The sequence below is a fragment of the Phasianus colchicus genome, chromosome 6, assembly GCF_987193195.1.
Source record: "Phasianus colchicus chromosome 6, bPhaCol1.hap1.1, whole genome shotgun sequence".
In the NCBI taxonomy this organism is placed as follows: Eukaryota; Metazoa; Chordata; class Aves; order Galliformes; family Phasianidae; genus Phasianus; species Phasianus colchicus.
The window spans coordinates 17,569,918-17,584,216 of record NC_143441.1 but is presented as its reverse complement, the minus strand read 5'-3'; the positions used below and the strand labels follow the sequence as shown (position 1 = coordinate 17,584,216).

The following is a 14,299-nucleotide window of genomic DNA, read 5'->3' as shown; positions in this document are numbered from 1 at the left end:
AGTTAGGTAAGAAGTTCTTAATCTGCTCCTTTTAAATCTTTCAGGTGTAACTTTTCTGGAATTGCTGTCTGATTAAATACTTGTGTTTAAATACACTTAATGCTGCCATTAGCAAAGAAGGCATTTAAACATTAGCATTATCATCAAGTTGAAATAAGTAGCCTGTTTTATTCTCATTCTGAATTTATCATATGTGGTTCCTTGGTTCTAGTAACTTTTAAGAGAGTCTTTTCATTTCCTTTAAGAGTGAATTTATTCTTATATTCATTTATTTCCTATAATAATACTCAGTAGTTTTTACTTTCAAAGTTACATAAACCATTTTGACATTAATATGGCTATGAATATGTCATAATATAAGAGCTTTAATACTGGGAGACTGCTATTTTATTTATCAAAGTGAAATACGGAATGTGGAAAGATAAAATGAGAAATACACAAAAGTTCTTCAAGATATTCGATATCCTAAAATAATTTTGAGAATAAGATCTTAATGTATATGTATCCTGAAGTTACAGGTGTGGTTTAGCTCAGGCATCTATTACATGGAAAACTAAGGAAAGTTTAAGCAGCACAGAATTCAGGTGCGTGAAAGCCAATTACGTGTTTGTACTCCTCCTCAAACAGATGTCTAATCCACAACTATACTTCATCTCAAGATAACTTGATTTTCCTGATATCCAACCTAAACCTCTCCTGGCACAACCTGAGGCCAATTCCTCTCATCCTGTCACCTGTCACCAGTGAGAAGAAACCAGCCCCATTTTTGTTGCAATCAACATTCAGGTATTTGAAAAGAGCAGAAAGTTCTCCCCTCAGCCTCCTCTTCCCCAGACTAAATAGCCCCAATTCCTTCAGTCGCTCCTCATAGAGCATATTCTCCAACCCTTTCATAAGCTTTGCTGACCTTCTTTGGACCTGCTCGAGCATCTCAATATCCTTTCTGTATTGAAGTGCCCAAAGCTGAACGCAGTACTAGAGGTGGGGCCTCACCAGTGCCAAGTACAGGGGCAGGATTACTTCCCTAGTCCTGCTCACCACACCATTCCTGATACAAGTGAGGATGCCTTTGGTCTTCTTGGCCCCTTGAGCACAATGCTGGTTCATATTCAGCCAAATGTCCATCAGTACACTATGGACAATCGGCTGAATATGAGCCAGGTACAGATACCTCCATATTTATTAAAACATCTACTTCTCTCTGGTGGTCTTTAGATCACTCTGAATGGTGCTGTAAGGCCATTGTACAGTAATGGCACCAAACGTTTAGCACAGTACATTTACTCATTCTCTCAAACACACTCTCCTACTTTCTTTGGTTTAGGCATGGTAGAAATATGATAGAAACAAACAAACAAACAAAAAAAAAAACAAAAAAAAAAAAGAAAGAAGAAGAAGGAAATATGAAAAAATTTATGACTAAACAAACATTTTTTTTCTGCATTGCCCAGTTAACACATCAGCTTGAAAAAAAATTGATCACTTATACAAAGATATACTCTTCTCATTTCATTGAAACAGTCTCATCATCTGAAAAAAATCAGACTTGAAAAAATTACCACTTATCCAAGAATATTTGATCAAGAAACATTTACTGCATTCCAAATCAGACTATAAACTAACAAAATAAACATGCACACAATTGTAAAAGGCTTCTGATCTAATGGTTTACAAAAATGTAATGGAGAACCAAGGACTGAAATACCTTGATTTTTCTGAATTCCCAAAGGCTAACTTGTGTCAATTTAATTCATAACATAACAAGAAAACACAACATGAAGAACGAGCCATTAAGCAGATACATGCTGCAGTACTTGATCCGGTTTTTAGAGCAGCGATTATGAATAACTGATGAACAGATATCTTACAAAACAGAAGATTATTCCCAAGATTTCTAGTAGTTACAACTACGAGCAATGGCAAACAAGATTATATTTCACTGAGACACTATAGAATAGAACATGCTTTTCATTTCTATAAACAATAGCATTGTTAGTACTAAACTTTCAAACTGATTCAATACGCTGATACAGATGTTGTGACTGACAGCAGTTTTTATCTACAGGATTATTCAAGCATAAAATTGTTGTCAAGGCAATCCAAAACAAAAGCAGCTGGATCCACAGAAAACACATGGTGTTCATATGACAAAGCTCTCAGTACATAGATGCAAGCAAAGAAAGATTTTATTGCACATTAATGATCAATTGAGGCACATATAAATTACTGTACTTTTAATATCACCATTCAGCTACACTTGAAAAGAAAGAAAAAGCCCTAGTTCTACATAAAGATCAAAAGAGAATCTATTGTCTTCCAAATTACCATTGAGCTTTAATGCAAAATTGGTACAACAGCCTGTGCAAGGCTGATAACATTTTGTGCTGCAGTTAGCTACAGATTGCCTGAAGTGTGGAAAAGTCAAAGCATAGGTGATTTAAAGTGAAAGACATTGTAACATGGATAAATATGACTGTGTTTAATTTTCTGAGCACACAATTAAGAGAACTGATAGCGATGAATCAGTAATCTCTAATTTCCAAGCAAATGACAAGAATATCAAAAATACCTTTTCCAGGCTAAAATTTTCATTTAATGTTTTCATTCAAATAAAATTAGAAGAGACCAGTTTTCAGAATTGGATGGTTGAGAGCTAGATTATACTGTTCTAAAGCTGGCTCTGAAATCTGTCTGCACCATGTTAAGCACCAAGCAATTACTGCACATTTATTATTTCACACTTGCAGTAATGGCATAGGATATGCTGCATACTGTGCAACCTGTTATCAACACTACCTACATATCTACAGACCAATTTCAGCTCCAGCATAGGCTGATGTAAGGAAACAGGCTTTTTTCAGCTTTTATTCCCATTATCTGTAGACTGTTGAGTCAGTCCCCAGAAGTACAGTTAAAGGCTGCAGAAGAGTGATAAAATATGCTATGAAATTATTAGAAAAGATACAATACAGGAAGAAAATACAGTATATAACATGGCACAAAACAGGTGTAAAAAGAGTAAAATGACTCTGAAAATAACAGCTCTGAAAATAAAAACTCTAAGTTTGTCATCTATTCCAGCAGAAAGATATAAAGATACAATTTAAAATGCAATGGAAAGCTTTGTGCTTCAGTCAGGTCCCATCAGTGATCTTTTCCTTATTTTAATTGCATGTAGAATACACTTTATAACAGTAATGTATATTAGATAAATTCAATGTGATTTGCCTAATGGGAAACTAGTGCAAACCTATTAAAGCCATGCATTAGGAGAATTTAGTGATCTGTATAAGATTATGCATTCCCATTTTAGTCCTCTTTTTTTGCTTTACTCTTTTTCCTTTTTTTTTTTCCTCTTTCCTTCTTCTTCCTGACAGTTTCTTAGTTCTCAGTTTTACATAAAGATACAAATGATAATAGAAAACATGCTGTATGAGCTGGCAGGCTCCTGGTCAGCAGCAAAAAGTCCAGCTGGAGGCCAGTCACTAGTGGCCCTCAGGGACTGATATCAGTGCCAATACTATTTAAATCTTCATTAATGACCCAGTTGCTGAGATATCGTGATCAAGTTTGCAGACAACACAAAACTGGGATGACTGCCTGATATACCAGATGGATGTGTTGCTATTCAGAGATCTTGATAGTCTGGAGAAATGGGACAACAGGAGTCCCTTGAAGCTCAACAAAGGAAAATATAAAGTTCTTCAACTGAGCAGGAATAATCCCAGGCATCATTCTGGGCTACAGGCTGGAAAGAAGATTTGTGGAGAAGGACTGAGGTCCAGAAGTGCATCAAGCTGGACATCAGCTAGCAACATGTCACAAAAAAGGCCAGTGGCATCCTGGACTGCGTTAGGAAGAGCATTGCCAGTAGGCTGAAAGAGATGATCCTTCCCCTGTATACAGCACTGTGTGAGAAACATCTGCAGTACTTAGGTCTGGACTACTTCATGTAACAGAGACATGAACACACTTGGAATAAGTTCTCTTGGAACACAGAGGTCTCTTAGTCATTAAGACATTCAGGCACATTCATAACATTTTGCTGTGTATTCAAGGGCTGTCACTGGATTTAATACTTAAGATTTAAGACATAATGTATAAAATTCAGAAGATACTTTGAAGACTTTGCTGTAATGATGGCTGCCTTCTTGGACAGACCTATTTGTCCTTCCTCACTGACAAAAAAAAATGATCATCTAATTCATGCTGAATTCTCTGTTAACAAAAAGAAAATATAATCTTCAGAAACTAATCTATAATAATGTGTTCATGGAGAATCCATGTATATTCAGACATATATAATGACTACAAAGATATAATTTTACATGAACATAAACATGGACAGTCATTCTTGATTCAAAAATCCAAGCACAGGACAAGACATATAGTGCACTATGATTTTACTGCACAGGATTCATAGTTTCACTGATGGAAATCCATCTAGATATATTCTGAAAGGCTTACGTAAGGTATAAATCCTTACAGCTGAAGTGGAAGTGTGAAGGATTTTAATGAGGAAAATACACATTGGCTGAAAGCTATCTAGATGAATTAACAACTTTATACAAGGAGATATGTATACATGTATGTTAACATATAGTGAAAATACCATTCTTTATTGTCACCCCTTGAATTAGAGAATCAAGAAATGTTGTAATCTGGCTTGTATACTATCACAACATGAGTTTCCATTTGGAATGGTCATGCCTTCTGTTTTTCTGTTCTAAACAAATACAGATAAGTACAGGTGATAGGAGGATATGAAATAATAGAACAGGTAGCAAAGTTGTCATACATTAAAAATGTGATCATTCATTATGTGACTGGCAATATAACCCTTTATTTTTAATTACTTCCAAAGATCTCTCAAGTTCTAGCCTTCTAATAATTCTTAAGGTTACGTAAGGGAGATTAAAAAGGAAAAAGAATTTTGACTTTCACGGAATAAGAAAAATGACCCCATAATTCAAGTTTTCTCCTTTACACATACAGTGTAATGATCAGGAATTATTTATTGAAGGTTTTAAGGAGTCTGCTTACGTAGTGGACTGCATAGCCTCCAACATTTATTGTTTTTTTTTTCTCAATCTTCATTGCACAGCATAGCATTGCATAGATTTCCTGAAGGTATTTAATTTGCTGGGGCTGTTAAGTATGCACGAAACCATTGAAGTGAAATCCTGACCAATGTGCTGTGACTGACATGTAATTCACCACTTAACCACTGATGTACATGATGTATTGAAGGTGATATGAACACAATCTCATCACTGGCATATTTGGGATCAAGCATTAGTCTTCTGTGCAGAGTTCTAAAATACTGTAGGGAAAGCTTTTACTGCAAATCATCACAAGTGAAGGCAATAGAACTTATTTCTAGTTATGAATGATCAATTCATGAGAAGTATTAATTAGCTCATTATTCCCTCAGAGTTGCTTGATCCTATCAGAACATTTGCCTTTTATTGTGATCCTTGAAAATAGTGCATACTGTGCAGCATATTCTAATGCTATTCTGGCTTTTAGAAAACACTTTGATCTTAAAAGTACTACAGAGTAAACATAAAATTCAGGGAAGGAAAGAAAACCTGATTTATGAGTTTTTTTTTAACTTGTCATATTTGGCAGAAAATTTCAGCCTTTTGGCTACCAAAATTGAATATATATATATATATATATTGTTTGTTTGTTTGTTTAATGATGCACCTGCATGCTTGATTCTACAGAGGATAACTTGTACCAAGGATGCCAGTCACTGTGACCACCAGTCACATCAATACTGGCCTATAACACGCATATTTCTGTTTGGATTGAATTGGCTACCTTTTTTATTTTAATGCCAGTGATTGAATAGGACTTTTGCCACAAGTCGAATAGGTGCTCTCAGTATTTTGTCAAAGTCAGATTTTAGATTGTTTGTCAAGTAATATTATTTCTTTTCTTCATAGAATGCCACTGAGTATCACTAGTACAGAATACATATGTATATGTGCACGTACATATATGAATATACATATTCTAAAACATTAATTCAAGAAGTTACACACAGTGTATAAAACTGAAGAAATTCCCGCATAGGTCATCGCTTTTGTGGACAACCAGTTTTTTGCCAGTTTTTTGATGTTTTCTTATTTATGCTGATACAAATATTGATTTGCACTACTGACCTTGGATGCCAGTTTATATTTCTTGTCGGGGATCTAATTCAAAGCCTGATGGAAAGACACTGACTGTTTTTAGGAAACCTTGAATAATCCTCTAAACTTACACAGCATAAGAAAAAAACTTTTCAGTGCAAATCAAAGCTGAAAAATCTTTTTTTCTCATTCTCTCAAAATAGTAATCATTTTTTGTAAACAATAACTCACCCTTTCCATACAACATTTCCCAAACTGTTATGAGACCTCAACTGTTGTAAGAGTAGCATCAGGAGAAACTTTAAAAGGTATTGGTATGCTTAGAAACATTTTTTTTTTTTTTTAAATATATATAACATGACATTTCCCATCTTTGATACCATTCTGCTATGCTTCATTTCTTTCATCTGAGAAGCAAAAGCACTTAGAATATTTTCAGGAATACACATAATTGTAATAAACACAACAATATTGTAACAATTGTTCTTTAAAGCAATAATATTATTGTTATGATATAAATTTCCATAAAAACATATGCTGTTTATAATAGATATATATGAAAGAGAGAAGGAAAGGGAGAGAGAGAGAAAGAAAGAGTGAGAGAGATAGAGTTATTGGTATTTGTCTACAACAAATATAACAAAAATATAACCTAAAGAAAGTATTACATATCTGCAAGGAATTTTTTTGTTCGTTTTTGCAACAATTCATTAGTGCACAACTATTTACAGTGCAAGATGTGAATCAGAAATGGTTGGAAATGAACAGCTTCTAGCACTAGTAGAAAGGTCTTTGACTTTTCACAGCTTTAACTTCTTTGCTGTTGCTGTTTTTGGCTTGTTTGGTGAAGGGGGTTTTAATATGATTAACTATTTGAACTATGTATCTTCATGGAGAGAAAAGCAGTCATTCCTTGTGAGATACCAAGATACCCTTCAATGGACTTGCAGCTTTCCTTTGAAATTTCCAGTATAATAATACTACATTTAAAATGCAAGCTTAATCAAACCCTGTTGACTTCACCAAATATTCACATAGATTTTATTTGCAAAGGAGTGCCTTTTTCTCACTCAACAATTTAAACGATATGATTTCGTTCTGAAGACTCATTTAAGCAGAATAATTGTAATCAACAACACTTACCTGATTATGTGGAATAGAGGTTATACTGTTATTTTCCAGCTCAAAACCATGCAATAGCCACTTTAAAAAAATAATGCAATGTTTGAAATTTATGAAAACTAAGTTTAAGCTAACAATGCTTTAGCAAGAGGCTTCTAGAAAGAGTTAGTGCAATTTGCTACTTTATTTGTGGTTAAAAGAAACATGCCATAAAAAATGATTTATAGACAGGTACTGTGTATAGGCTATGAGGGTTAGGTTGGTTGATATGTAACATTTAGCTGCTATAAAAAATAATCAAAATGTAAGTACTGCATTCTATCCTAAAAGAATGACAAGCCTCTTTTCATAAAGAGAAATCGGTTGCATGGCTGTCATACTCTCACCAGCATACTTAAAGTACTAACAGAAATCGGTGCCACACAGAAAAATGGATCAAGCATGAATCAATGTGGCAAGCACATAACCAAACAGACAAGGAATTAAGGAAAAAAACAAAAACAAAGCAACAACAAGAACAACAGAAAAAAAAAAAACAAAAAACAAAAACAAAACAACAACCCACAACAAATATTGTCGCTTAACCTGGTTTGTCAGAGCTGGTATTGATGGTATTGGTAGTGATGGAAGTGAAGGTAGTCTTTGCGCTGTCCTTGGTAGTAACAGATTTCTGCTTATTTTTCATGGCTTCCAGTGCTTTGAGCTTCTTGGCATGTTTAGTGCCTTTGTAGTGGGCCGCAGCCTGGCTCTACAAAGGAGAACAAAATGAACCATGCAATCAGGCTCATTTCTAAACTGGCATTCTCTGTATTAATACAAATACAGACTACCTTTCAATAATGGGTACCATTCACATTATCCAAATGGGAAATTATATTTAGAATGATGCTTGGAAAACACTGGAAAAACTACCCAAACAACCCCTATTGGATGAATGCAGTATATTACTGTATAACGATATATTACTTCCAGACCAAAAATAAGGATGTTTTAGTCTCCATGCTTCAAACACGTATCTTCATTGGTTTTTCTATCAAGAAAAATTTCGCTTTTGCATTAAAAAAAATATTTCTCAGGCAATAGGGAAGAAAGCACTTTTCACTTTTCCAATTTCTATGAAAAACTAGATATTTAGCTAAAGTTTCTGTCTTTCAAAGAAGAGTTTACACTTAGCAGTGCTATCAGGAATTTCTCAAATAGAAAGTAAAGACTGGAAGTTAAGAGCAAACCAAAAAATTCCAAACAAACCTCAAAGCAAAAGCTACCATGCCCCAAAAAAGAAAGCAAAACATAAATCACATAAGTTATCCTCTTCAAAGCCCATCACCAAAGATCTAACTGAATCTTAGGCAGCTGTGCAATTATCTGTCTTTAAGCAATTTTAGTCCACCTGCTACAAATGGTAGCATTTGAAATTCAAAGCCAGGAGCATCCAAAGGAGAAACCTTATTGAAATCTTGTCAGAGCGCCAAATATGTTTTGGCTACCTGATATCATTAATCTAAAACAGATTTGAATGTGCGTTGCTATTGAGATTTATGTGCTATACTGAAACAATATTAACTATTCCATAATTTAATACAAAAAAAAAAATCATTTAATTCATGTTGTATGTATATTTTAAGAGTAGTATTTGAAGAATAAGATTAAGTTTTACCAAAAAAAAAAAAAAAAAAAAAAAAAAAAAAAAAACAAACCAAACACTGGAACTAATAAGAATATTCAGGGCTTTTTTTTTCTCTTATATTTAAATTTTTATAAGAAAGATAGTCTTACTGTTACTAAAATAATAATTAGATAAATTCCTTATAATTTTACTGCTGAAATTCAAATTTAATTGAAAGCAACTCCTTTCTTACTTGAAGAAATTTATTGAGAATCTCAGATAATCCTCAAAGTTTAACTACCACAGAATCAAACAAATGAAAAGCAGCTAGGCTGGGTTAGCCCAAGGAGACATAAAGGTCAGTATTTTGTTTCTGAGATCAAAAAATAACAGATGCTTAGCGTGAATATATAAAGTAAATGCACTTTATTGTGTAATCACAAGAGGAAAAAAACACATCACTTAGTACCTGCTAACTCAAGGATCAAAGGGATAAAATGACACAGTTGCTTCACTCACTAAACCACTTCTACAAGGTAGAGAACTGCATTTTCTGGCATTTTTCTGGCATCTGTTAATCATTAGACCTTTATTTAATGCTGCCTGTGCTGAATTTTCGGAAGAGAGAAAGTTCTAGTAAATGTAACAAGTATATATTAATTATTTCAAGATTTATGGTTTTCAGCATTCATGAAAAGTCCTGATTCTTTTCTGAACTGAGGGAAGTTCAAGATGGGGAGATGAGATGTAAGAGAATTGATTTAAAACAATAACTACATATACATGTATGTGTATATACACATAAATATATGCTCTTGTTCTATATTAAGATGCATCATTCCACTTGGTTGAAATGCCAGTTTCTCTGTATCTAAAATAATGCAAATATTGTAGTAGGTACCCTTATTGAAAGAACACTGGACAGTGAAGTTATTAATTAGAAACAACTTGAACAGAAACAGCACAATCATGCACCTTTTACAATTCAGAACACATAACACCGAGACATACTGTAAGCCAAATACAAACAATCCAGAGATGTTAATTGCTGTTAAACTGAAAAACCAGTGTCAGCTTATGATGATGCATTAAAAATGACATTAAAAAGTACAGCCTTATGATGAGATTGTGTCAACTGTATTTATTGTTTCTAGAGTCAAATTTAATTATCAGACAGCTTCAGTTACTTGTTTTCCCTAACTGATAGTGTCACTTTTCAAATAACAGAAAGGTAGTTAGAACATGATCCTAAATACTGGAATATGAACACTGATTTTAGTTTGGCACACAGCTCAATTTTTTTCACAGAATTACTGGAAAAACACCCCAGATTTCTGTGTCCTGTATCCACAGAATTTACTCCAAATTCTCACAGCTACAGCTCTACAAACCTCTACTCAAAGTGCTGGATGCACAAGGAATGAAATTAAAGCTTTATGTAGAAATTCATAAACATTCTAGTGTTCTGAAACATATGAGCATAATTGTTCTGAAGTAGAAATACATTGCTGCTATATAGAGTTGTCCTTTACTCACTTCGCAGAGTGTTGCCACTTTATACAGCTTCTACTAAGATCTTTATGCTTTTTATATTTCAAAGCTTAAATCCCCCTTCTCTGAACTTGATATAACAGTAGTTGTCATGTTAACAGTAATTCTGTGCAAGAAAATAATCCCTAAGCATTTAACCTACTCAAAATTAACATAAACTCAACTTTTACAAATGAACTGGAATCCTAAATAAGAGTCTGTTATTGTATTTCCTTGCAAGAGTGGGATAGGGGAAACATAATGACTATACCCTTTCACAAAGATGAGCAGGGGGTCTCATTCTGAAACACTTCAGAACTTTAAGAAACTATATCTACTCTTGAAAAGATGTCTAACAAGAAAGTAAAATGTATGTTACTAATTTGAATCTGAAATTGAGGACCCACTGATGCTTAACTACATTCTGAGAGGTTCAATCATGCAAATCACATGTGGATAAAATTTGTTCTACATGAATTACTTCAAAACCAAGGAAATGGCAAGATGTCTAAATGGCAATTCACTTCACAAGGTTATACGTAAAGAAGTCATACCGATTTCAGTGACACAGTTCAGTTTAAGCATCTTTTTTGCAAAGCAGAGAATTTCTTCGGCTTCTATGCACATATGATGATTTATTAGCAACCTTTCTAATCTATATATTTTCCAGACTTCACAAATGTTTAGAATAAAAAACTGTATTTACCTACATTAAAAAAAATTCATTATGAATTCACAGACACACACATACTACAAAAGAATAACCACTGTATTTGCAGTTTGTATAGTTACATCTGACAGCAGTAAGAAATAACAGCCAGTGTCAAAACTCAGCTGCATTTTATTCTTTTTTGCTTAAGTGAAATTGTACTACAATTGCTATAAGGACATCATATTACTAAGCAATTTATAAGGAGTAAAGTACAATGAGAAATATATGAGATGCTTTAAAAAATCCAGACAGTACTCTCTTACAATAACAGACATCATATCTAAACAAAAGTCCTCAAAATAAGTTTGTCAGTCTGACTAATTTACTCCAGTGAATCATACAATTCTTACTTATATTTCTTGGGCACTGGATAAAGAAAAACATCCCACTTAATTTTGAGTGTCGAGGCACAAAAGGATTTTCAAAGAATTTTCAACTTAGCAGCACTGCATCCTCTATATTTTTAATATCCATCTAGTTCCACCTCATATCATCTTACAGATTGGTTTCCTGCCTCTTTCATTTCTTCAAGGCAGTACCTTTCTAATAAAAGCAAGCTCAAATAAAAGAAAATTTTTTTAAAGTGTAATTGGTACACTCCACTGATTCTTCGTTGCAGAAATTTAACCCAAGTATCTTACACTGTCATCTCAAAATATATTATGAAAGCTGTCCATCATGGAGAATGCTATATTCAGTGTTTTTAGGTGGCAAATTACTACTGTTAGAAAGCTCTAACAAGAGCTAGAAGGGCTGGAAACTCTTTTTTGTTTGAGATTTTAGTAGCTCACATCATGTCTCTGTTTTTACCAGCCACTGGATGCTACAATCACTTCTGCTGTCACTCCCAGTACAACAGAAGCAATTGATGTCAGGATCTCCCAGAGTAAACCATAGACTATAGTTGACCAGTGTTGACACTTAGCTACCCACACAGGGAAAGCATTGACCCAGATGCATATGGCAAGAAGAGGGTTTCTGTTCTTCGGTGTAACAAGGGAAATTGTTTATGAGATGCCTGTGCTACACATTATCTTAATCACCATGTACAGGTAATCTTCTTGAAGTTGGTCTGTCAATAAATACTTCAAATATAATATGATAGATGTTCTAATCGCAAAAGAAATTGATCTAAAACAAAAAGACCTTTAATTTTTGGAACAGGCATCATACTGACATAAGTATTTTACTAATGGATCTAAAGTTGCCAGGTTGACTGCCAGTCTGGCTAGGCAGTGATCAAAGAATCACAGAATTGTAGGAGTTGAAAGGGACATCTGGAGATCATCACGTCCAACCCCCTGCTACAGCAGGTTTCCCATAGCAGATAGCATAGGAAGGTGACCAGGCAGATCTTGGATATCTCCAGAGAAAGAGACTCCACAAACAATTTGAGCAGCCTGTTCCTGTGATCTCTCACTCTGACAGTAAAGAAGCTCTTCTTTGTGTTAATATGGAATTTCTTGCATTCCTGTTTCTGCCCACTGTCTCTTTTAGTTTTGCATACCACCAAAGAGTCTGCCACCATCAACTTGACTTCCACACTTTAGATATTTAAAAAGCACTGTTGAGATCCCCCCTCAGCCTTCTCTTCTCCAGATTGAAGAGTCCCAGGTCTCTCGCTTTTCCTCATACCTGAGATGCTCCAGGCCCTTACTCAACTCTGTCACCCTCCATTGGATTATCTCTAGAAGTTCCCTGTCTTTTTTGATCTGAGGAGCCCAGAACTGGACATAGTATTCAAGATGTGGTCTCACAAGTAGGGGAGGATCACTTTCCTCTTCTTCCTGGCCACACTCTTTTTAATGCACCCCAGGATAACACTGTCCTTCATGGCCACAAGGGCACGCTGATGGCTCATGGTCAACCTGCTGTCTACCAGGACACCCAGGTCCTTTTCTGCAGACTCCCTCTCCAGCATGTCAGGCCCTAACCTGTACTGATGAATGCAGTTATCCCCCCCCCAGGTGTAGGACTCTGCATTTGTTCTTACTGAACCTCATAAGGTTCCTCTCTACCCAACTTTCCAGTCTGTCCAAGTCTTCCTGAATGGCAGCACAACCTTCTGGTGTATCAGACACTCATCTCAGCTTTGTATCATCAGCAAACTTGCTCAAACTTGTTGAGAGTGAACCCTATCCTTTTGTCTAAGCCATCGCTGGAGATTTTGAGCAAGACCAGACTCAACACCAACTCCTGGGGAATACAGCTAATTACAAGCTTCTAGCTAGATTCTGCACCACTGGTTACAATTCTCTGAGCTCTGCCAGTCAGATAGTTGCCAATCCACCTCACTGTTTACTCAATCTATCCACACTTTCTAAGATTCATTACAAGGATATTGTGGGAGACAGTACCAAAAGCCTTGCTGAAGTCAAGGTACATAACATCCACTTCTCTCTCCTGATCTACTCAGCTAGTGGTGACATCACAGAGGGCTACTAGGTTGTTCAAGCATGATTTCCCCTTGGTGAATCCAATCCTGATAATCTGATGACACCACTGTGCTCAAATAAAGTCATATTGTGCAACTGAGACATTTCTTTATTACCATATACATGCTATTATAATCAGAGCTGAATTCTACGGAACAGTGAATAAACCGGAGAAACTTACAGAAAGTGTAGCAACTTTGAGACTCCCAACAATTGGGACCACTGTGAATACCTGATATAACAATACAAGAATTGTACAGTCTTTGGCACTGAGACACATTTGATCTAATTAAAGATAAGTCTTTATTTGAAGGTATTTTAATATTTCAAATTTACGTCTTTTGAGGCATACTGTTTTGTTTGCCATTGAGTACAGACAGGAAATTCAAGGCTACTCATGAGTTCCACTTTCTAGAATGTAGTGAAACTTCATGGAATTCAGAGCTTTGCAGACTCTCACTACAAGAGACAATAAAGCTAAGCACCTAAGCAAACCTTTGCAGAATAAGTGATTAAGTAAAGATATGTAATGTAATTTTTTGAGGTGATGTCAGTACAATGACATGTTCTATATTGAACATGAAGAGTGCCCTGATTCCAACCTGATATGTGCAGACTTAATCTGCAGTCAATTATAACACAGATAAATGTTGCCTGTCATCATTTCTTCTTTCTGCTAAGCTTACCTTTATCTTCTGAATTGTGTCATTTCAAATTTTTTGCACTCTATTATCTGCATCAGACTGTAATACGA

The 14,299-nt window shown here is 35.0% G+C and overlaps 1 protein-coding gene across 4 annotated transcripts in view; it reads right to left on the bottom strand.

Annotated features, from left to right (window-relative positions):
* Nucleotides 1–14,299, bottom strand: part of ZNF385D (zinc finger protein 385D) — a 394,225-nt gene that overhangs the window by 52,399 nt on the left and 327,527 nt on the right. For all 4 annotated transcript variants that reach the window (XM_031590217.2, XM_090142579.1, XM_090142580.1 and 1 more), the window contains one exon: nt 7,848–8,010. In XM_031590217.2, coding sequence (XP_031446077.2) covers nt 7,848–8,010 — 163 coding nt within the window. The remainder of the gene's footprint in view (nt 1–7,847; nt 8,011–14,299) is intronic.